Source organism: Notolabrus celidotus, chromosome 11 (assembly GCF_009762535.1).
Source record: "Notolabrus celidotus isolate fNotCel1 chromosome 11, fNotCel1.pri, whole genome shotgun sequence".
NCBI classification, from domain to species: Eukaryota; Metazoa; Chordata; class Actinopteri; order Labriformes; family Labridae; genus Notolabrus; species Notolabrus celidotus.
In genome coordinates this window covers 8,177,356-8,200,106 of record NC_048282.1, presented here as the reverse complement: position 1 = coordinate 8,200,106, position 22,751 = coordinate 8,177,356, and the positions used below count along the sequence as shown (strand labels likewise).

Sequence of the window (22,751 nt, the reverse complement as noted above, 5' to 3'; positions counted from 1 at the left end):
TAACTTCTAAAGACACATGATGCATATTTAAACCAGGTGTAAATAAGGTCCTGGAGACCACATCAGGTAAAAGCCACTGGACCAGTAGCTGCACATTGATATATAAAGTGTTACTGTGGGTATGTGTTCAGTTTTACCTCAGATGTAGTGAAGCTCCTGCCTCCTTCCCTCCCTCCCTCCCTCCCTCCGTCCGTCCGTCCGTCCGTCCGTCTGTGTGTGTGTGTGTGTGTGTGTGTGTGTGTGTGTGTGTGTGTGTGTGTGTGTGTGTGTGTGTGTGTGTGTCTGTGTGTCTGTGTGTCTGTGTGTCTGTGTGCATTAAGAAGAAACGATATTAGGCAGTTGCCTGTGTGTAATAGGTGCTGCCAAAGCCCCCCTTCTGCTGCTGCTGATGACTAATGGTGCTATTGTCAGCACTGGCAGCAGGATAAATAGCAACAGCACAGGATGAGATAAAGAGGCGCTGTGCCGTGCTCACTAGCATTAAGCCAGGCCAGCTAAATACAAAACATGTGGTGATCTTGTTTCCCCGCACTAGAGGGCTCATACATTCATTATGGAGCGATGGGGCTGGGAGGCTGCAGGCACTCACGTCAGCGAGGTGATGTGATAAGGGAGGGGGCTTCCTTCTTTCTTGTTTTAAACACCCTGTAGGTCTCTGAGTGATAACAGGAACAATGATAGATTGGCCTACATCCCCGTCATGAGACGTTCAATTACCCAGTAGGTGCACAACCCCGTGCCCCATGTTCCTCTCAAGCTGACACATTTGCAGACAGCTCGTGTGATTTGGGCGGCAGGAGAGCTCAGAGGCTAGTGAGGGCACCATTTCACTTACAGACCTCCTCCATCCTCTCTACACCTGTCACAATATGTGTAAGAAAACTCCATGAAGAGACCCAAATTGACCAAACTTTATGACTCCATAAGCTGTTTGTGGAACTTAATCCTGCTAAATCCTGTTACAGATCTCTAAAAAAGGCAAAGAATAAAAAGAGTAATGCTTTTAAAAGTCAAAACAACAATGTGCTTTTCATGTGCTGTGTGTAACAGTATGATGTATGCATGAACTGTGATTGCAGCCACTGGTGGTACATTGGCCAAGACAAATTTCCCTCAAGGAACAATTAAGTTTATCCTTATCCTTATCTTTAACAGCTTGGTATTACAGTCATCAGCTGACCATATTCAGAACTGGATTTGTTACAGGATATTTATAGTTACCTGCAACGTTCACCACTCCACATGTATGTTGTCAGTGCAGCAGTTCGATTGCTTCATACGGTTTTAACAGTTTTGACAACAAAAGAGCGGTAGAGTCTCAAGACTTTGAACACACAGAATAAACTTTTTACTGGTATTGTTGTGAGTCTCTTAATGGGGTTTGTTGACCAATAAATATGAACGGTACCTGCTGATGCTTTAGCCTGCATCATCCATCTTTTATCCCATAAAAAAATCCAACTTACACACTAGCTTTCTTACAAAGAGAACGTTTTTATTATTTGTCACTATTAATAAAGACGTCCAAATAATACAACTCATGCTTTGAGATTTTAACCAGATATTCATTGTAACAACAGCTGAGCGAGGCTTGTTAATGACTAAGCATTTGGCGACAATCCAAAACTAATATTGTGCAGAAGGACATCTTCAGCTGCACATAACTTCTAAACAGCGGTAGAAGTAGTACGTCCCTCCTGCATCAATAGGAGGGACATACTGAAGGACCCCTCTCTCTCTGATCTCTCTAAGTGAGGCGAGCAGGTTATCAGACAGGAGGGGCAGAGAGCGACGAGGGATCATCTTAATTATCAATGATTTAGACGATCTGTGGGGATCTCATACGGATTAAAAAAAGTAAAATGTAAAACACTTGAGCAGCCCATCCAGGTTAAGTCTGTGTGTGTGAAACACTGGAATGCATCATGATAGGTAAGGAACTCATTTTTGACAGTTTGAGTATTTCTTGTGATTTTTATGAATGTTTAAGCATCATGAACAATCTCTTTATCCGGGTAAACCATCAAGATAACCTGTATACAGTTTCCATGTGTTCATCTCTGAACTGAACATAAGGGATATGTTCTGAATATAAATCTTTAAGAAAATAAAAAAACATGAACATGAATATGAAATATAACTCTACAAAAGCATGTCTCAGTCAGAGTCGCCAGGTTAAATGAAACACATCAGCACTGTCACTGCGTGTCTCCTGATGTAAAAGAGCCGTCTGAAGTCTTCCTGGTTCAAACACCTGCAGCAGGAGAGTGAACAGCAGTCGACATGCTTCGTTGACATGTCCCCTTTGTGCCGTGCTGCTTATCAGAGCTGTGTACACCATGAAGGTTATCACACACCGTATCTGATGGCTGCTGTTTGGCACAATTGTCAGATTTTCTCTCAGTTAATTGACTTGCTGGAGTCGGTGGTGAGCCGCCTGTTTGAGAGATCAGTCAGTCACATCAATCAGCGCCTCATTAGCTGACTGGCTGGCCGATCGTCTCAGCAACCGAGCCAAACTCCTCCCGCAGCAGCCTCAGCACGTTATCCGAGTACTCGTCTCTCGGTCGACCCGTTCCGCTCAGCTGGACCGGCTGGAGGTCGGGGTGGGGCGGGCTGTAGCAGGACGGGCAGTGCAGCTCATTCAGAGTAAACCAGAAGGCGTCTGGATCCACCTGGATTAAGTGTCTGAAAACGCTGAGGAGAGGAGTTTAGGAAAGAGGATTAGCTCAGGGCTGTATTTTGCTAATGTGCGTAATATTTATACTATGGAAAAACACCTTCCTTTAATCCAAAGTGACAGACTAAGCAGAACACAGCAGATTTCTCTGGCTTTAGAGCGCAGTCCCACAGTTTGACTGTGAGCTCAACACCACCCCTGTCCTTCCAACACGTACTGAGTTATCAGGTTTGATTAATGAGATGGACTTCTTTCACACGACATCTTACGATGTGAATCAAAAGTATTCAGTTGTTTTGAATGACTACACGAAGGAAAGGGGAAAAGCCCAGACATTAATTTTTAAATCGAGCTATTTAAAGAGAGACAGATCCGGAGGAAATAATTTTTGCTCAGGTACAGTTAACATGATCAAATATGAAGCAGAGGTTACTCTCATTCTCTGGTGTCAGCTTCTCTTCCTCTACACTATGAGTTGTATATCAGTGCAATGTCTAAAAAAAAGTGCTTCTTGGCTGTTTTCTGTGATTTTACAGACCAAGTGATTAACAGATTATTTGAGAAAATAATTGGCAGATTAAATAAGACTAAAGTTGCAGCACTTATCTAAAGCAGCAGACTGTTAACTCATTTCAATACGATGCCAACATGGACAACATTCAGCACTGCTGAGGAAAATAAACAGATTACACAGGTAGTGTTTGTGACATCCATGCCAAGAAGAGATGTTTGAGGTAACTTTGTCTTCTGCTTTGTGTTTCCTCAAACTCTTTTAAAGAAATAATGAGAGTAAGAACATCAGACATGTCTCAGCGTGACTCAGAGCTCACAGAAGGACAGTCTTTGTGTCAGGGGGAGATGACATTTGGATCGAGGTGGAGTGGAATCTGCTGTAATGTCACGAATCATCACGTCATGTTGTTGTTAGAGTGACTGCAAACAACAAATTCATTTTGGCGGCAGAGCTCGAGCTGATAGTATGTTGAAAAAGACGGGGTCAAAGGTCAGAATGAGGCAGTGTCAATGATATACTTTCTTGGTTAAAATGGATCTCTGACAGTTGATAGCATTAAAGTACTAAGAAAGTAAGTATCAAGTAAGAGAACAGCACTTAAAGCTGACCTTTACTGGTTCAGATTCTTAATGGCCTTCAAATGAAGCTATTATGTAGCAGCTCCACCCTCTGTACGTCTTTTCACCTAACACTCTCTCCTTCTTGCTGGGTGCACAGAGGTAAAGGTTTGCTGCACAAAACACCAGCAATTAAACCTTCTTATGACTTTCAGAATAAAAGCACCTACTGATGTGTGTAACTAAAAAAGCTGAAGCCAAATTTAAGCTCAGACCAAACTTTGCATTTCTGCACAAATCGATGACAGTAGTTTTTGACCCTCAGCTTACAGCGCCTCACGCTTCTTGTACTGTAGCTACAAACTAACAGTTTTCATTAATTCCATTTCTGCTGTTTCACTTGTTCATCAGTTTTTTTGCTAATGCTCCATGAATGTTGGGATGTGGAGACTGTTTCTATGAGCTGTACAAGCTGCAGGTTCAGTGTGCAGAAATGTGCAGACAGTTGGACATAAACAACAAACAATGTGCTTTATTACTCTTTTCATAACGTGATGGACAGAAAAGCTGAACCATTTTTATTGGACTTCAATGAAACACACAGTAAGTTAGTGCATGCTGTATATAGACTTTAGTTTCTATATAAGGCACCTTAAACATATGAGTAGTGTTTAAATATAGAAGCAGAGCTGCTTGAAGTGAGGCTAAATTTATCTCCTTTATGAACAGATGGGTAATTTAATCTACAAACCGCACAGTGTGATTATTGTATATCCAAAATTTCATGCAACAAAAAAGCTGAGGACTCGTGAATTCAAATAAATAAAGTAAAAGGACAATATTAGCATTTTCTCTCCTACGATGGATCCGGACTCAGGGCTTACCTTAGGCTGGCCTCTTGCAGTCTGACAGGTTGTCTACAGCTCAGGTAGGGCAGGGAGGCCTCACAAACAGCATCCAGGTCTGCCTCACCTGACAACACATAAATGTCACATGCATATTCATTGGCTGTTGCAAAAACAAGAGACCTTTACAGAACTTCAGCAGGCAGATGAAGCATTTCAATCAGTTTCAAGTGTTTCAAACGATCTCAGAGAAGGTATATGTAATCATAGTTCCCAGCAAACTGCCTAGCTCTGTCAGACGGCAGATCTTAAAGCGAGAAGGAAGAGGGATAAAAGGGGAAGAGAAGAAGATGAAAGAGGAGAAAAAAAGAAATGGAACATGCCTGGACTTTTACCTTTTCTAACTCCTAATGAGCTGAGAGAAACTGCTGAGATGGCTGAGGAGAAATTTCACAGCAGGCTGTTTCTCTGGAATTCAGGCATCCACTCGCCGCTCTTTTGAGAAGTGGATGTGTGAGAACAGGGCTACATCTTTTCCCTCCCCTTCATCTTTTTTTCTCCACTACCTGCAGTTTTATATACGTTGACCCACTTGCCTTTATTCCCCTTTCTCCCCCTCTTTAAATGCACCTTTCATAACCTTGCCAGCTCCTGCTCCCTCCACCTACTTGACACCTCTCTACTGTTTCATCTCCTCTGCCTATCTCTCTCTCTTTTTCTCCCCATATCTCCCAGCAGACACTCAGTGATTCCCTAAGCTGCATAGTGGGCTGCCTTTCAAGCCTCATTTCAAAACATGTCTCTCTCCCTCTCTGCTTACTCTATTTGCCAATTCAACCCACACTCGGCTTGAACCGGGCCTGCTCGCTGTGTGTCAAGAATAAAAGCAGCAGTGCACATTTCAGAGTTAAATGGGATTATTTAGCAAGCGCTTTTATCCCCCTTTCTTCCTCCCTTGCTGGTGTCGCACTTGTAGCCTGTAGTCTTTTGTGCAATCAAGGTGCTGGGAGGGAAGCAGAGAAGTGAGAAATACTTAAGAGGAGAGGGGCCAGATGCTGTTAGATGTAGTGGTAAATGAAGAACAAGGTGGAATTGGAGTTGAAGCTGGTGCTCGGGCTGAAACGTATTATTTGCTTCAGTCAATCTGTGTTTCTGTCTTTCTCTCTCTGTGACTGGGGCTCAGTAATTGGCTTGCTGCAGGCCTCCCAGAGGTAAGCTGTAGCCAAATCGGTATTCACATGAGTAAGGCTGCAGCCGCTGACTGTTTCTCTCTGGCTCCTTCACATTCTGTCTATCTCCAACGCCAAGTCTCCCTCGCTCTGATGTGAAGGAGCACTGAGTCAAGTGCCAGTGAGAAAAATCAAGCACAAGGACTGTTTACTTGGTTACACTTCAGTCAAATGAGAGTTGTAAATAAAACAGGGAAGGGAGGAAGTTGTGTTGCTGCAGCTGCCTTTTTGTAGTCTCCGGTGGTCATGCAATCGTTGGAGGGTGGTTTTTATGCAATCAAGTGAACTACATCACCTCTTTATGTTTGACACACCAGCACCTTGTCTCAATTACTTAAACATAGTAATTAAGCTTGCTATTTTTGTTTACAGACAATCTGATGATAAATAATTGATGATTATACTCCTGAATATGATACACATTCATGTTTGATTTGAGTTGGAACTCTCCTGATCAATATACACTATCCAAGCAGTATGTAATGTGCAACACAGCTGAGGTATAACTTCTGTATTTAAACAGAAACTCAGCAAAGGTCCAGCTGCCAAAATCACCAGATGCATCCCCAGGAAGGAAATCCATCAATAAACTTTAAAGATCCTCCATGTTGGCCCTACTCAAATCCTCCTTACATGTAAAGATACTGATGGGAGAGTCTGTGAACAGTCTCCAAATAAACTATGTGAGAGCTGTCCGTCAGGAGAAAGCTGTACTCACAAATGTATGATATGTTGTTCTCCCCTTGTTCAAGCTAGAAAAGAAAGAGCTGGTATAAACGAGTGTTGTCTGCACAGAGCGCAGTGCAGAAATTCTGTCCTTGAATTTCAAACAGCTTAAATTTTCCACAAGAGCTGCACAGGCATTAAACAGGCACAGCAACTCTGGCCATTCCTGAAAGCTAGAGACAGAGCCGACTCTCACTGCAACATATAAGACTTACACCAAAGCAGCATTACAGTTTAGTCATTTCTCTTTCAGGGAGAGAAACCCTTGCTTTGGTAATTTAAAATTTACAAATATGAGACCATAACGACCAAAATACACTCAATGGCCAAATCATTTCTTACACCTGCACAAGGGTTATGGCAATATCGTATCAGCCAATCATGCGACCGTGAGTTATAGACCTAGACACAGTGTGTAGTGCTCTATAGCTCCTAAATGCCAATGCTAGCACCAGTGGAAGAAAACATTAGCATTTTATTGTTGACACAGCTTGATAAAGCTTGTAGTTAGGGCTGGCTCTAACTTATGCTGCTATAGGCTTAGACTACCCTCTCTCACTCCTCTGTCTGCCTATCCCTTACTTTAACTCTTCCTGTCTCTTTCTTTCTGAGTCCTGGAGCTCCCTTGTCTCGTAGGTTCCTCTGGATCTCTGCTGTAGTCGGCCTGCTGCTGTGAACGTGCCAGACTCCAGCCCCAACTCGGTCTCAGCAGATGTGAGTCTTACATAAGTCTGGTTCTGCTGGAGGTTTCTGCTTGTTAAAGGAAGTTTGTCCTTGCCACGGTCCTGTCTGTAAGATGGGACTGGATCTTATCCTGTCTTGATGATGGGTCTAGACCTGCTCTGTTTGTAAAGAGTCTTCAGATAACATTAGTTGTGATTTGGTACTATATAATTAAAGATTGATTGATATATTGATATATTGATATATTGATATATTGATATATTGATTGATTGATTGATTGATTGATTGATATGTATTAATGTATCTTTGAAAATATTGCAGTCATAAAACAGCAGTTGATTTGAAATTCCTGCAGCAAGCCTGAATTGTTGCTGTTACATTTTCAGTGTGTCTAAAACTGTGGTTTGACTCACACTGAGGTTCTTCATTCCTTAAAATGTGCACCAGAGAGGAACATGATCCGACCTCATCTGATCAAACACCATATGCCACCTTTGTTAGAGACGGCACAGATGGTTTCTCTGCTGCTGCACACATGATGGCTTTTCTCACCTTTCCTTTGCACAGCATTTCAAAGCTCAAAAGTGAAAGCACTGACTCTGACTGACAAGCACTACTGCGTCGGTGATTGTAGAGCAAAAGCTTACTGCTACCAATTGTGGACTGCCCCGGTGAGCATTTATACCAGACATTGTCCTCCGCCTCCAACAGCAGTGTACCAACAAGAAATCACCTCTTCTTCACTGCTAAAGGGTCACCTTCTTGTTACAGCAAAGCTGTTCACTCACAACCTGAACCCTGAATCACACCTCCTCCACCACTATATACTTAAACTAACAGTGATTTAATTGAACATAACACGAACAAGCTCACAGCATCGACAGGCTTTTGATTCTGCTGTCCTGTCCTACTACATGCCCTGTGCTGATGGATGACATGTTTTCTGACTGAAAAAAAATAAAGGAGAGCATTACTGAATGCACAGTGTCTGATTAAATAAATATAAATCCTTTTTGCACATTACACTGAATGGTATGTGTATGGTTAATCTCTTTTTACAGATTCTACATAAAAATGCAGAATATCTCAGACATGCACATACACAGCGCTGTTCTGTCCTGCTGGCTCCAATGCTGCACATCCTTACTGTCTCTTTTTGAATTTTCAGCATGGTTTCTGTTTCTGTTTGTAGTTGAAGCTGTACTGACCAATCACATTTCAGCAGGCTTCGATGTATGCAGGAAGAACAGTCCGATTTCCATATGCAGCAATTTCAGGACAATTTATTAATCTTTATAAACGTCTAAATGTAAGTGCAGCTTATAATTTGTTATGGATCAATCATTTGAAATTCAGACACAAATCTAAAAAGCAATGTGTCCCGCAAAGTAATGTGGTCACACACCGAGACACAAGTGTTACGTCATTGCAGGGTTTCATGTGTAAGTAGTGATGGCAGAACGTCATCCCTGCACTGTTGCCACGTGTAAGAGGCAAAGTCGGTCACAACAGCAGTGATACAGACACCATCCACCAACCACACCCACATGTACTGGAACAAGTAGTCCCAAAATCAGAAATTAGCAGGAACACAGGTTTATCTCTAAGGAAGACTTTTGGGATATAGATTCCAGTGATGTAAAAAGTTGCATATCTTGATGTTTAATGAGAATAGATTGGGTTTTTAAAGTTGAAGGTATCCGTTGAGCATAAAGTTAATGCTGGTTGAAACTATGACACATAATTGCCCACTCGTGCCCAGTTTGAAATCCTGTCTGCGCTGCAGCCCTGTCACTGTGAAGTTGGCAGTTGCAGCTGGCCTGCAGACAACCCTGCTACCTCTGTGACACATGGTGTCAACAGCAGAAAACTCTTCAACCCCAATGATGAGCGTCAGCAGCAGGGTGCAGACTGTGTGAGCTTCACACTGTCACATGTTCCACATCCCTCAGAGATAGTATTCAAATGGGAACGCAGGGGCCTCCAACGTATCGTCTGTGTCACATACTCAAATTAATCTACTGATTTTCGTGTTTTTAAATGATAACAACTGCTGAAATGAGGCCTTTGAATCAGAGCTTTATAAAACCTCTGCGCACTGATTTATCACTGCTTCAACCTTTCCAGACGGCTCTCTAATACCTACTGTGGGAAGTAGAAGTGATTGTGATTGCCACTTCACGCATTAAAAGACTATTTTCCCTGTAATTTTTTACCACTGATTGCAATCACCACATTTTTTCTTTAGATAAGGAGCAGAATATTTTCCTCAAGTGGTCTGAAAACCACTCATCCATTCAAACCTGCACTCATTACAGCAAAACGGAGGTGAAGAGAAGTCCAACGCTGTATAAGGAAGCTTCAACCATCACTATAGTGTGTGTGTTTTGTACTGTAGTAACAGAGACAAAGATGTCACTTTGCTAAATGAACATAATGATTGATGAAAAATTAGACAAGCAGCTCATAATTACATCATTGATAACACACTGACACTGAGCCCCAGGGCGACTTTGGATTAACATCTTCAGTTATGCAGCAGAAACTGTGTCGAGCATAACTCTAACGCCCCAACATGTCTCTGGTATTAAAGTAAACGTCCTGTTTTCCTGCAGCTTCTTCACTCACTGATTTCTGTGCAGAATGAAAAAGTTTGTCTTGCTTGTTTGCAGTGAAATGGAGCTTGAATGAGAACAGTTGTTGTAGCATTTTTTTGCAAGAGCAGCTAATGATTCAGAAGCATCATGTGGGTTGGCTGGCTGCTGTTACAGTACAATATGTTCAAAGTCATCTTTAAAATGTGTTAAATTTAAGTCCTGCCTCGCTGAAATCATCTGAGCATTGTGTGATTTTATGCATGAGTGGAAAGAGCATGGATAATTGTTCTACTATCATGCATTGGATGAGCTCGGTGCAGGCTGGAGGTAAATAAACAATTCTCATTTATCAATTGAATGAAAACAGCTGCACTGCATCTTGATTTAACAAGAGTGTGCTTTCACGATGAGGCTGGAGTGTGTGTTAGATTTTCATGATGAAACTGAGACAAACTGACTCCTGCTCTGTTACCTCCTCCTGGTTTTACTGCTATACATGTGTGCCACCTGGTGGTAGAAGAGCCTTCTCTGACAGGGATGAAGAGTATCTGGATGTCTTTATGCTCACAATGTTTGTCTGAATGCTGAAAGATTTTAACTCAGTTCAAAATGATGTAAACAAAACTAGACTTATTTTTTAACCTCAGGAAAAATGGGATTTAAGAGGAGGCAAAGAGTTGGAACAATTCCTGGGCAAACTTCAGCCCCTGCTCAATGCAGTAAGGTTAAGCACACTGTATGGAAATCAAAAATGTAGCCTGTGTCTGTTTTTCCAAATATAGGGGCACTTTGGTGACATTTGATGCTGCATACTTGCTCTGTTGGCTCAATAATCCCTGAATTAGCTTCAATAATTACTTCAGTATGAGACATACAGGGCTATGAAACTTCTTCACTTACTATTTCAAATATTTATCATAACAATCAGCATTCATTTGATTTATTAAGGTTTGACGTAGATGGCTTGATCCCATTTTCACTCATCACTTGGCTCACTATATTCTGACTACAGCCCCTCATTTAATACAAAAAAAAAAAAGTCAACATTAATCCTCCTGTTTTTACTATTAGAAAGAGAGCAAATATATATGTTTCCATTTGCAGGGAATATGATTAATCTCTGCAAGAGGTTGAAAAAACTGTACAAATGTTATTTCTGAGATGATATTTTAAAATAATGGCTGCCAGGAGGAGGCAGTTTTTATTACCATTAATACATGTAAATTACTGCTCGGTGTTATGTTAAGGGCTTGACTTGGAGCTAAATTTTACCCTTGGAGAGTCAGAGGTTTATTTCGATCAGCACTTGCAAAGGATCAATATCAAAACACACGTTACTTTTAAATAACAAATAAAATAGATGAAAGGGTTAAACTGGTTAAAAGGTGTGGGCTGCAGCTAAAGCTAATTATGTCTACCAGAGGTTAACATATATAACAAACTTAGGTTAATATTCCATGGTTTTAAAATTACTTCTCTTAAACATGTTCTCTTTAAACATGTGAAATGGTGACTGTCATTAAGAAATTTATTTTATCAGAGCTTCAATAACCATGATGAACTTTATCGAAATCATTGATTCTCTATGGATCAAAACAGGTCAAACTTCATGGGATGACAGTGTGTGTCGTCTCTTTGTGTGTGTATCTGTTCTCATACCTAGGTCCAGCCTCTGGCAAAGCGAGCCCAGCCCCTGCAGAACAGCCAGCTGCAGTTTGTAGGCCAGGGTGTGCGTGTAGACGGGTCCGGCTTTGGCGCTGATTGGAGCCTGCCGTGCCAGCGAGGAGCTCAGCTTGGGGAGAACCTCTTTAGAAACCCTCCTCCTCAGGAAGTCACCACACGTTTCACCCAGCGTACACAACACCTGGCAGAAAGGCTCCAAACTTATCTCACAGGGGAACTAAAATATCCACAACACCTCGACACACATACAATCTGCCATCAGTGATCGCACAGTTTGCTGATTGGTTGACAAACAGACATGTCTGATTCTGTCACTTCATCAGGGAAAATGTGTCACAAGATATCTAAAGAGACCAACTCAGACTCAGGTTTTGACAGGTTCACTAATATTGAGTGAAAAGAATAAACTGACACATGTTCTGTGGGAATTGATCACAACCGAGTGTGATCTCCATTCATCAGGGAACAAGGTAGAAAGACATTTTTATCCTGTGTGCTTCTGTAGAACAGAAAATCCAGCTTGAGGAGAAGTATTCACTCAAACTTTCAATGTTTCTGGTCCTGTTAGTTTGAAATGTTTGTCAAAAAAGTGTTCACAGGATTACAAACCATGAAATAGACTGCCAAAAGTAACAATCATAACTCTTTGATACAGTAAGGGGGTCATTCCAGTCATTGCAAGACCTGTCCAGCTTCTGCACAGAAACATATACAATGATTTGATCCTCTATAGTATTCTTACAATACTTAAACACAAAAAAGTTATTTATATAACTTATATATAAAAAGAAAACAGACAAGATCTTCATGCATGTCCCATTCATGGATAAATGAACAGTTATCGACTCGCTCAGCTTACCCTGAAGGCTCGGAGGACGGCTAAAGGGTCATCAGCTATGAGTCTCTGTAGGAGCGGGGGCCAGCAGCGATGAGCCATAGGCAACAGCTCATTTTCCTTCTCACTCAACACACTCACACAGAGCTCCAGCACGTCCAGCACCTGAGGACAAAGTCACACAAAACAACCATAAAATACTTCCTCTGCATACAGAGTGTTAGTAAGCAAGAAAGTAAGCCAACAATATTTATAAAGAACTTTTTTAATACCAAGGTTACAAGGAACTGCCCAGTGACACCAATTAAAACTGGAAATGACAATAAAAAACAAGGACTGAAGAAATAACACGCTCAAGGACGAAGAGAGTTTTTAACAGCCTCTTCAAACTTAACCGAGGGAAGACTGCTGCCAGGTCAAGGTCAGTAACTGCAACACCTTAGACTCAACGCAGAGCCAAGAGGTCACTCAGGTTTTAATAAACCTGAGTGATCTCATCGGGGCAAAGGAAGTCACGTATATCTAACATGTTGATCTTCAAAAAGAGCTTTTCCTACAACTTACTTCCTGTTCTATAATGGGGCGCTATGTAGCCTTTTAACCCTCATTGACCTAGATAGCTGCCGACGGCTACTTGTTCTTAAATGTTTGATAACCTTTGAACCGCTAATCCTATCAACAAGCTTTAAAAACTCAGTTACAGCGGACATTCTCAGCTTTTCATTGATACCACATTTGTCTCATTCAGCCTATTTAAAATAAATTCAGGAGAGTCTGGCGCCTCCCAAAGATGGTCAAGGTCTTTAAGGGTTAAGAGGGATGGTGTTTGGGCCTCTGTGCATATACTGCATTTGGGAAAGAAATGGGCAGATCAGTGAAACAGCAAACATGGATATTATGTTGGGTTGGCTCCAGCTAAGATGGGCCCATTTTGGAGCTCATGAAGGTCCTTCATCTACCTATCAGTGCAAACCTATGAGGAGCCTAAATGTGAACAGAGGAGAAGATCTGCAAGGACTTTATTGGGTACGTGAATTTCACCCCATGTTGGTGTGCTGGCCTGGATGGCACAGAAATCGGCCCTGCTTAAGTAAAGTACCCAGTATAGTTTTTTTTATTTCCTCTGCTTTTTGAAACCAAAAGATAAGGAAACCTTTGCATTCAAAAGAAAGGATTGTACTTCTACTAGAAATGACTTGAAATTACATATATTTAGTTGTGTTTTTTTTCTTAAAGGCTCATTGAACAACCACTTAAGTAAGCTTCAAATTACGCTATGTTCCTCCCTTGTAGCTTAATTTCATTGCAAGGGCTCAATGGACTGTTCAAGAGGGTTAATTCAACAGAGATTTTATTCTCTTGAAAACCTTGCTCTACTTCTTTTCACATCAGGCTCCTTGCACAGTGAATTATTAGATAAAGCTGATAAGCTGTTCAGTGAATCAGTGTGTGATGTAAAAAACTTTGCACATATTTCATTATAATAATAATTTATTTGTTATACTTGTTGATATCAGGTGTGGCTCAGATATTTCTCTCACCAGTACTTTCAAATAATTATAGAGAACAAACTAATTATTGTATCAATATATACATTTTTAAAAGAGTTTCTGTACAATGGTGAACAAATCAGAATTATAACCACCAAAACTTTCTGACAAACAGTACCTTCAGTCTGACCCTCAGGCTGGGGTCGGACAGCAGATGGATGCAGCGCTCCATGACGTCTTTAGTGATGCTGAGATGAAGAGGGAGCTCTGTTTTCACATCACCAACAAGATCTTCAACGTCCTCACACTCCATGGGAGGAGGGACTTCTGGAGAGGCAGTGAAATAGAAGACAAATGACTGATTGACTCAGCAGATTACTAATGTTTTCTTTGGTGTTCATTACTTTATTGTTGTTTATTTGGTATCTCCTAAAAGCAAAACCCTTTTTTATAGAGTGAAAAGTTTGTATTACCAAGATCTTCAATGGTTGCGTCTTCCTCGATTCCGATTCCCTCTGCCAGCTCTTTCTGTTTTTTGTAATCCAGCATGAACTGGCGAATGTCCAGGACTTCCTCAGGACTTGAGCTCTGCTTGGTTCTGGCAGACTCTCTTGTTTTACTACAACTGGAGGGGAACCACCTCACTAAAGGAAGCAAGAGGAGAGGAGAGGTTAAGTTAGGGACGCAGCTGGATTTGTGGCCCAAAACAAGAAACACCTTCAGCTCTTGTCTTTATTTATTTCTCAGCTATATTTCTTTTAAGATATTATCTTTGAATTCAGCTCTGTTTCAGGACTTCCCTTTCATATTCCACTGAATTCTTTGAATTAAAACCAACAATCACAAAATAAGGCATAATTTAAATTAGAAAGTTTAATTCTCACTTAATACTCCTATTCTTACATTTTTTTATTAATATTTATTACTTTAGATCTGTCTGATTTTACAACTGAAATTCAAAACCAGCCTCTCTTCCACTAAAAGGTAACATGTTTGTGAGAGTGAGACAAGTTTACATGATAAATTCAAAAGTCCTCTAAATGCTGTAATTTATTCCTAAATGATTTCACTGCACTAAAATTCAAAATGTAGAGTACACTGTGAAGGTTTGATACAGTATGTAAAGTCAGGTAAAATAAGGTAAAGTCATATTAACCAAAAAAACAACACATTTTGTCCCTTATCCTTCTTTATGTGATAAACAATTCCACATCACTGTTAAAGTCTCACCCAGTGCCTTCATGAGCGCGTGCAGCACGGAGCAGAAAAGAGCAGCCGTGTGATCGTAGCTCAGATCCAGAGCCATCAGCACATCCTGAACGATGTCTCCGACCAGAGGCAGCAGGCTGCAGTCAGAGTGAGTCAACATCACTGTCAACACCCTCGGAGCCTGGCCAGCAAGACAGGGGGGTGTTCAAATACATGTTCAGGGGCGCAACTATTTACGATGTATGTATGAATGCAACACCACAGCGATGTGAGCTCGAGTGATGAATCCAGGGACTTCAGATAAAATCAGACATAACATAAACATGACCCTTGACCTCTCTTCAACTTCAGCTGTTACTTGTGACTTGCAATGACTTGATATCTTCCCCAAACAGATTTACTCTGTCAAATGCCCTGTTTAAAATTATATGGGGCTTTCTACCAACATGCCAAACCATGCTAATCTTACCTGTGGGTGCTGGCTGAGTCTCTGCAGGTTCAGTGAGATGTCATTGAGCAGGTAGTCTGAGTTCTCATTGACCAGATCCTTCAGTGAGGGGTAACCACAGGCTTTACTGATGTCCCATGCGGAGCCCAGTGCAGCCTGACTGACCAGCAGTGTCTCCTCCCCAGCTTTCTCCAGCACAGGGTACAGTGATGTCATCAACAAGGGACGAAAGTCTTGCCCCAGAGCCTGAGCAAAGCATGCAATGCCCTCCAGTTGAATACACAGCTGCCAGATGTTGCTATTTAGCTGGTGGATTGTGGAGGAGGATGATGAGGTAGACGGGGGGTTGAATGAAGAAGAAATTACTTGAAGACAGTTCTTATTGTTGTCATCACTGTTAGATATGGAGAGGAGGCTGGCTGGGCTGAGGAGCTACAGAGAGACAAAAGACAAAAAGAAGTTAGGAGAGGAGAGGTGAGGAGAGGAGAGGAGAGGAGAGGAGAGGAGAGGAGAGGAGAGGAGAGGAGAGGAGAGGAGAGGAGAGGAGAGGAGAGGAGAGGAGAGGAGAGGAGAGGAGAGGAGAGGAGAGTGATTTGGAAGCAGGGTCTATATTATCGTCTTCAGTCCTCACTTTTCATACATTTCACTGACAAAGAGAAGCTTATCTTAAAACTCACACAGTGCTTCGTAAGGTCTCCTTGACTCTCTTGGATCGAAGCGCTATGATATTTTTATCAGCTCAATAATCCAGTCTTGGACATTTAGAAAAGGTGCTTTGAGCTCCAAATCAGTTTCCCTCTTTGCTCAGTGAGGTTTGAAGTCAAAAAGCTGAGTATCACTTCTTCATTCAGAGTATCACAGTGGGATCATCTTTTACACATGAACACCAGACACTGAAGTGTTCAGCAGATTTAGCTAATGACGGTGCAACAGTCACAGCCCATTAAACTCCCAATCACATTTTAAACCACTAAACAACATTAAAAAGCAGTTTAGCATTTTGGGGAAAGCACTTATTTGCTTTACTGAGTAAGAAAGAGTGAGATGAGCAGATTGCCTGACCCCACTCTCATGTCTAAAAAGGAAGCTGGAGCTTGGCATAAAGACTGGAAACTGGTAGCCTGCAGTAACTTGTCTCAGTCCAAGAGTAGAAACATCAACCTGGAGAGATTTCTTGGACTTGTGCTGCCTAGAAGGTTACCTGACAGCCAGCAGAGACTCCATAAGTTAGCGTTGTAACATCTAAATTGTTTTAATGTGTCCGATAATCCAGATACAAAGTGCTTCTCTTTTTGCAAAGCTACTTTAATCTCACCTGCTGGTCCTGCCGGTCTCGGTCTGTCTCCTCGCTGATGGTGATCAGGTGCCAGTTCTTCAGACTGGTGTATTCCTCCATCACAGACACAATTGCTGAGTTGAGGTCTTCCTGGGTGGCTGAGAGTCCCTGAACTTGACTCTCCAGACCCTGACCCTGTGTTACCATGTCCACTCCTGCAGCACCTTTCACAAGCTCATTGAGCACCATGGCCGCCTGCTTCCTGTATGATGAAGACTGCTGGTACAGGTCCAGGAAGTGATCCGTCAGCAGGTAAAGGTTTCCAAAGTAACCTGAGGACAGGGAGGGAAAAAGTTACCTTGTTGTGTTGTTGGGAGGAGAGCTGTCAAACTATGTAATAAGTAAACATATAGGCACAACACTACATTATGCATGAGCCTTCAGAATCTGACATAGTCCAACTTGACTGTTCACTGTTTATACTCCCGCTGAATAATTCTGATCCACATGTAGAGTTTGGTTTTGTATGCAGAAGAAGGTAATCAAGAGGATTCAGCACTCATACCTAGTGTCCGACAGATCTGCATGAGCACACAGAAAATCTTCTCATCGGTGAAGTACAGAAAATGCTTCCTCTGTATGTGAGCAGTGTATGAATCACTGGCGCCTGGAGTTGTCTCTATGGTAGCAGCATAACTCCTCTCCTCCACAATGCGAACATCCATCACATCCAGCTCCAGCACCTGAAGAGGCGCACAGAGGTGAATTATTCAGCATCTTGGACTTTGGGTTGAATTGTAACCTCTACATCTTTTAGTGTTAAAGGTCTCTGCCGTGATAAATTTAGGATGAAAGCAGAAAACAAGCACGATGCAGACTTCATAAAAGGAGTCTCACTTTTAATTGACTAAGCTTACCTTGTAACCCAACAATATGTATGACCACTTCATATTCATCTTTTTCCACATTATTTAGTTAGAACAAACACATGACTGTTTAACTCTGCATATCAAATATTCAAATGCTTACAAACAGTTGTGTTGTAATCTGTATTTTGGTTTGTTTTCTACCTGCTCCCCCTGTGATCTGGAGAGTCTCTGAATGGGACACAAAGGAAAGACTGGACATGCACAGCCTTTATGATATATTGACAACCTGATTTAACCCTAGGACTCTAACGAAACAGTTAGTAACACCATCACTAACGTCAGGTTTATTTTACCTAATATAATAAACCTGATAAAAAACGTCAAAATATATCAAAGTTCAACAATACATGACAAATTGAAGTACTTTTCTTTCATTTCCCAGTATACAACTTATCATAAAAGGAAGGTATCTTTGGGTGACCCTATAAAACGGCTCCTAAATTAATAAAAAATTAGGGAATCATTAATATAAGAAATCTCATTAAGAAGCTCATGTGAGAAAGATGAATATTAGTTTGTTACAGAGCAAATAATCAAAATGTAAAAAGCTAAAAATATGAAGTTCAAGCACACTCCTGGTGCATGGACATCCCACACACTACATGAGGACTTTACTGTCAATAAAGATTTATACGTAAAACCCAAGCGGCAAGCTCCAGCCTCAAAATATGAAGCCCATGCGGAAGTGTTATAAACTGCAATTCATCGAGCATCCGCTTGAGGCTGGCTGCAGAAACACCAGAAACCACATACAGACACATTCAAAGAAGACGATCTTTACAGCAGAAATAAACATGTTTACAGCCTGGTTCAAAAAACGGCTTGGGCTACATAGCTAATTTCTCTATCGGGTCACACTGTACGGGGGGTGAATTTTTTTATAACACTACAGTTCAGAAGATATTAAGATTACGAGTTTTGCCCATTTCTGGACATGACTGCTTTGACTGACAGGCGGGAAAACTGTAGCTGTTGGCTAGGGGGCTCAAAACCCATCTCTTTACCTCACACTAAGTTAAGTTAAGTTCAGCATCTCCAATATGGCTCCCACCAATGATTGGCTTCAAAACAGCACTCAGGAACAGATGGGTGAGGTTGCCTATACTACGTCCATTATCTATGCAGTCTATGGTAAAACCACTAGACCTCAATCAACCTTTATTGTGATATAAAATGATTACCCCTTTTAAAGAACTGTAAGTTATTTTGGGGCAATCTTGCCATTATAAGATAAAACAAGGTAGTAGAGAGCAGGGTAAGATATACTTTGAAGAGCAGAAGCCAAGAGTCCAACTTGCAACCACAGCAGCGAGGACTATTGCCTCTATGGGGGGTGCTTGAACAGCTGAGCCAATTCGGCGCCCATGAGCATTTTTAAAGTTCACAAATAATATGATCTGCTACAGTGGGAGATGACTTTACCTGCATCAATGCTTTGGAAATCCTCTCAAGATGTACAGCTGAGTTTAGTACCACAGAGACCAGCGGTCCCAGCAGTTTTAAATAACCCAGAAACACATTGAGGACAAAGAGCTTCTTCGGGTCGTCAGAGGTCCTCATCAGTCTGGGCAGCGAGGTGGCCAAGGTGTGGAGATTTTCTGACAGCACATCGGTGAAGGTCTGAGCACTGCTGCTGTTATCACTGATCTGATTCCTCTGTGACACCGCTCTGAGGGCAACCTCACACCTAGAGGAGAGGAGGAAGTGTTATTAAACACCTCCTTATTAAGTAGACCGTAATTTGTTCCTTGTTCATACACACCTCTCTCTCACTCTGGGCTCCTCATCATTGACTGCTCCCACCAGAGCCTCCAGTAAGGGTCCCACACACTCCTTCAGTGACTGATTACACCTGTCCAGCAGGTGATCAGCCAGCTCCACCATCACCAGCCTGACCCTCCAGTGCTGGTGAGAGGAGGTGCAGGAGATGATCTTTTGTAGCAGCACGCACAGTTTCCCTGCTGTGCTCTTCGCCCAGTCTGGGGTCCGTTGCACCACCAGCTGTCCAATCCTACCCAGGGCTGGGGAGGGAGTCTTCTGGGGCTCAGAGACCTGAAGCTGGGCGTCTTCCATGACAAGCACGACAGTCCTTGACCAAACCTGAAAACAATTAGATGGAAAGAGATGACTGTGTGGCACAAACAAAGCAAACAATGACTTTGGTCCAAATATAACACATTTTTTTGTAGGTATATTTTGTGGAATCAAGTCAAAATAAACATTAATCAAAATGTGGTTGAGCTGGAACAATGAGTTAGAAAAAGCAACAGAGTTCAGATCATGATTAACTACATTTAAACCAGAATCCATTCCTCAGTCTCTAACGTCTCCTTGTGTTTATTTATCTGCATTATTCATCTTAAAGAATATTTGTGTGTGTGTGTGTGTGTGTGTGTGTGTGTGTGTGTGTGTGTGTGTGTATATATATATATATATATATATATATATATATATATATATATATATATATGTGTATATATATTGGTAATTCATAAATAAAACACCCAAGTAGGTAATAAGTGGGATTCACAAAATGAATCTAGCTATGCCCATAATTGAAAGGGGCCGCAGGGCACACCTGAGTTTATACAAACTGGTCCCATGGGTTGGGCAGAGCTTGTACAACAGGACTTTAAAAGCACAGACGCATAACATGATGATACATAACATAAAAAATTGTTTGTTAGAGTTAATCAACAGTTAACATGTTTCAGCACAACTCTACTAAATTCCATATCCTGCACAATGAAGCATGAATAAACACAGATGTACAGTACCTTTATGGCTTTGACTGTAACTGTGTGGCCTTGTCTCAGATCTCCTGTAATGATCTTTGTTACAGCCACAGTGATCCCAGGTAAGAACGACGCCATGGTGCTGCCTGTAATGCATCTCTCCTCTGAGGATGGGACGATGTGATCCTGATTGCAGTCGCACTGCAGAGACAAAGCCTGGAGGCACTTCAACGCCAATACCTGGATCTCTCTTGATTTTGCCTTCTGTGCTAAAGCCAGCAGCAGGGAAATGGCAGCTCCAAGTCCAGGCAGCATAACAGGTTCAAAGAGTTTGAAGACGATATCCCCATAAGCAGCATGAAGCAGGGCGTCCAGGCACCTCAGAACAGCTGACTGTAGCTCCTCTGATGTGTCTGCAGGTTTCCCAGGGTCGGCTGGAGAGCACAGGCAGAGGCAGAGCTCTGAGAGCAGGTCATGGAGGGTGTCCCAGTTCTGGACACAGGTGTTTTCTAGGACATAGCTGATGGCCTCAGACACAGTCTGGACCAGTTTGTCTTTCTTTGGTCCGGGGACTTTGAGGACAAAGCGAAGAGGGAACAGGACATAGTCTTGGAGCTGCTGCAGAGTAGCATCATCAACTTCTTTAAGCTGGGCGCTCAGAGTCTCCACGTTGGTCACAGTGGGCTGCTTGGTGAGCAGGACACAAGCTGGGCGCAGGTAGGCAAATGCAATCTTTGGATCACTGATCTGAGCCATTAATTGAGGCATGACAGCAGGGCTCAGTTTACTGAGGAGAGGTTGCAAGAGATAAAAATTGAAAAGAATAGTTTGAGGTGAATTATTAATTTTTATATTTTTTACAAAATCTGGCATTCCATGAAACCTGAAACTTTAAACTTTAAACCAATTATGATTAATCAAATCTGAAATATTGACATAAAATTATTCTGCACAATCAAATAGACATTATTCTCGATGGTACTCTGGCAGATAAACTTAAAACAAGATCACAGAAAGTATCCGATATTAAACTGGTTTGGCCAGTTGTCAAAATGTGAAACTAGGGTTCAGAAACGCAACAACCTCATGTTAATGCAGTAGCAGCAGATCATCTAAACATCAGTGTGGTCTTTCATAGCTGACAGCATCAAGCATGCTTTAGAATCTGCACAGTGTGACCAGCGTCAACAAACAGGCAGCCTACCGTCACATGAGGAGAAATCAATGCACTCTCAGAGCGGAGACATAGATCCACAGAGAAGGTTTAATTACATAAAAAGAATTGTTACAAACAGTGGCGAAGTTACTAAACTGGCTACCAAACACGTCATGATTAAGCGCCGTGGACGCGGAATTACAACGAAAGCAGTCACGTGACGAAGCGTTCAGTGTTTGGCCATGCACCTTCAAAATAAGAGAGGCAAATACTTCAAAGAAATCCTGTAGGTTATATTATGGACCTTTTGGTAGGCTTTACTCATGAGAATCTGTTAATTTTAAGTGCAAACTTGAAATTAAAGTGCAAGTTAGTTTTCTACAATACTGGATCGTGATTTCAGTAATGATAGTCTAATAAACTTAATTTATAGCACACTTTTCAGAATTGAAGCGCTTACGAAAGGCAGCAAAATAAAACAAATCCTATGTATGTTATGGATTAAGGAATAGGCTAACATATTAGTTATGAATATTAAACTGTGGTGGACAGTAACAGAGTAAATTTACTTCGTGCGTCTCCATGGTTGAACGTGGAGCAAACAACACAGAGCAAATTTCACTCAGATCAGGCAGTTCATGTAGAGGTGGTAATGATGGCTATAATTATCCACCTGAGCACCCATGGCCATATAATCAGCCCGTGTTAGAGGTTTTTGAAATTAAGAATGATACGTATCGTTTGAAATGTTCTCCTTGTATCCCACTCTACTCAAATATACAAAAATTCAAAGTCCAACCTGAGGAAGCGTGTTGAGCTACATAACATTTGTTTAATTCCAGATGAACATTTCAAACTAAGTTGTCTGTGCTTGGAGTAACTTAGTGGCTGTTTTCATTCCATGGTATATTTTTTAGAGATTTCAAGTAACGGTTTCTAAATAAATATAATGTAACAGAATGTACTTATATGTATTCTTGACTGCACTTATGCTTTGTGAAAATACAACGTTTTGGGATATTTTAAAAAGTACATTTAATACTTAAGTATTTTTAAAAGCAAGTACTTCAGTACTTTAACTCAAGTAATGATCTGACAGAGAAACTTTCACTTGTTTTGGATTAATATTTGACCTTGAGTATCTATACTTTGACTTAA

At 41.5% G+C, this 22,751-nt stretch overlaps 1 protein-coding gene across 2 annotated transcripts; it reads right to left on the bottom strand.

Moving 5' to 3' along the window:
• Positions 1-1,474: 1,474 nt before the first annotated feature.
• On the bottom strand, positions 1,475-21,807 carry tti1 (TELO2 interacting protein 1). 2 transcript variants are annotated; one of them, XM_034696340.1, is made up of 14 exons: positions 21,642-21,807; positions 20,480-21,224; positions 19,465-19,802; positions 19,125-19,389; positions 17,339-17,516; positions 16,813-17,105; positions 15,519-15,929; positions 15,071-15,230; positions 14,314-14,484; positions 14,019-14,167; positions 12,375-12,515; positions 11,492-11,696; positions 4,636-4,723; positions 1,475-2,697 (listed from the first exon to the last, which is right to left on the bottom strand). In XM_034696340.1, exons 2-14 carry the CDS (start codon positions 21,203-21,205, stop codon positions 2,478-2,480), a joined length of 3,345 nt encoding a protein of 1,114 aa, XP_034552231.1. In that variant the 5' UTR covers positions 21,206-21,224; positions 21,642-21,807; the 3' UTR covers positions 1,475-2,477. The 2 variants fall into 2 exon arrangements, with proteins under 2 accessions (XP_034552231.1, XP_034552232.1); XM_034696341.1 differs by lacking the exon at positions 11,492-11,696 and having other exon boundaries at positions 2,590-2,697; positions 21,642-21,806.
• Between the last annotated feature and the right edge of the window lie 944 nt (positions 21,808-22,751).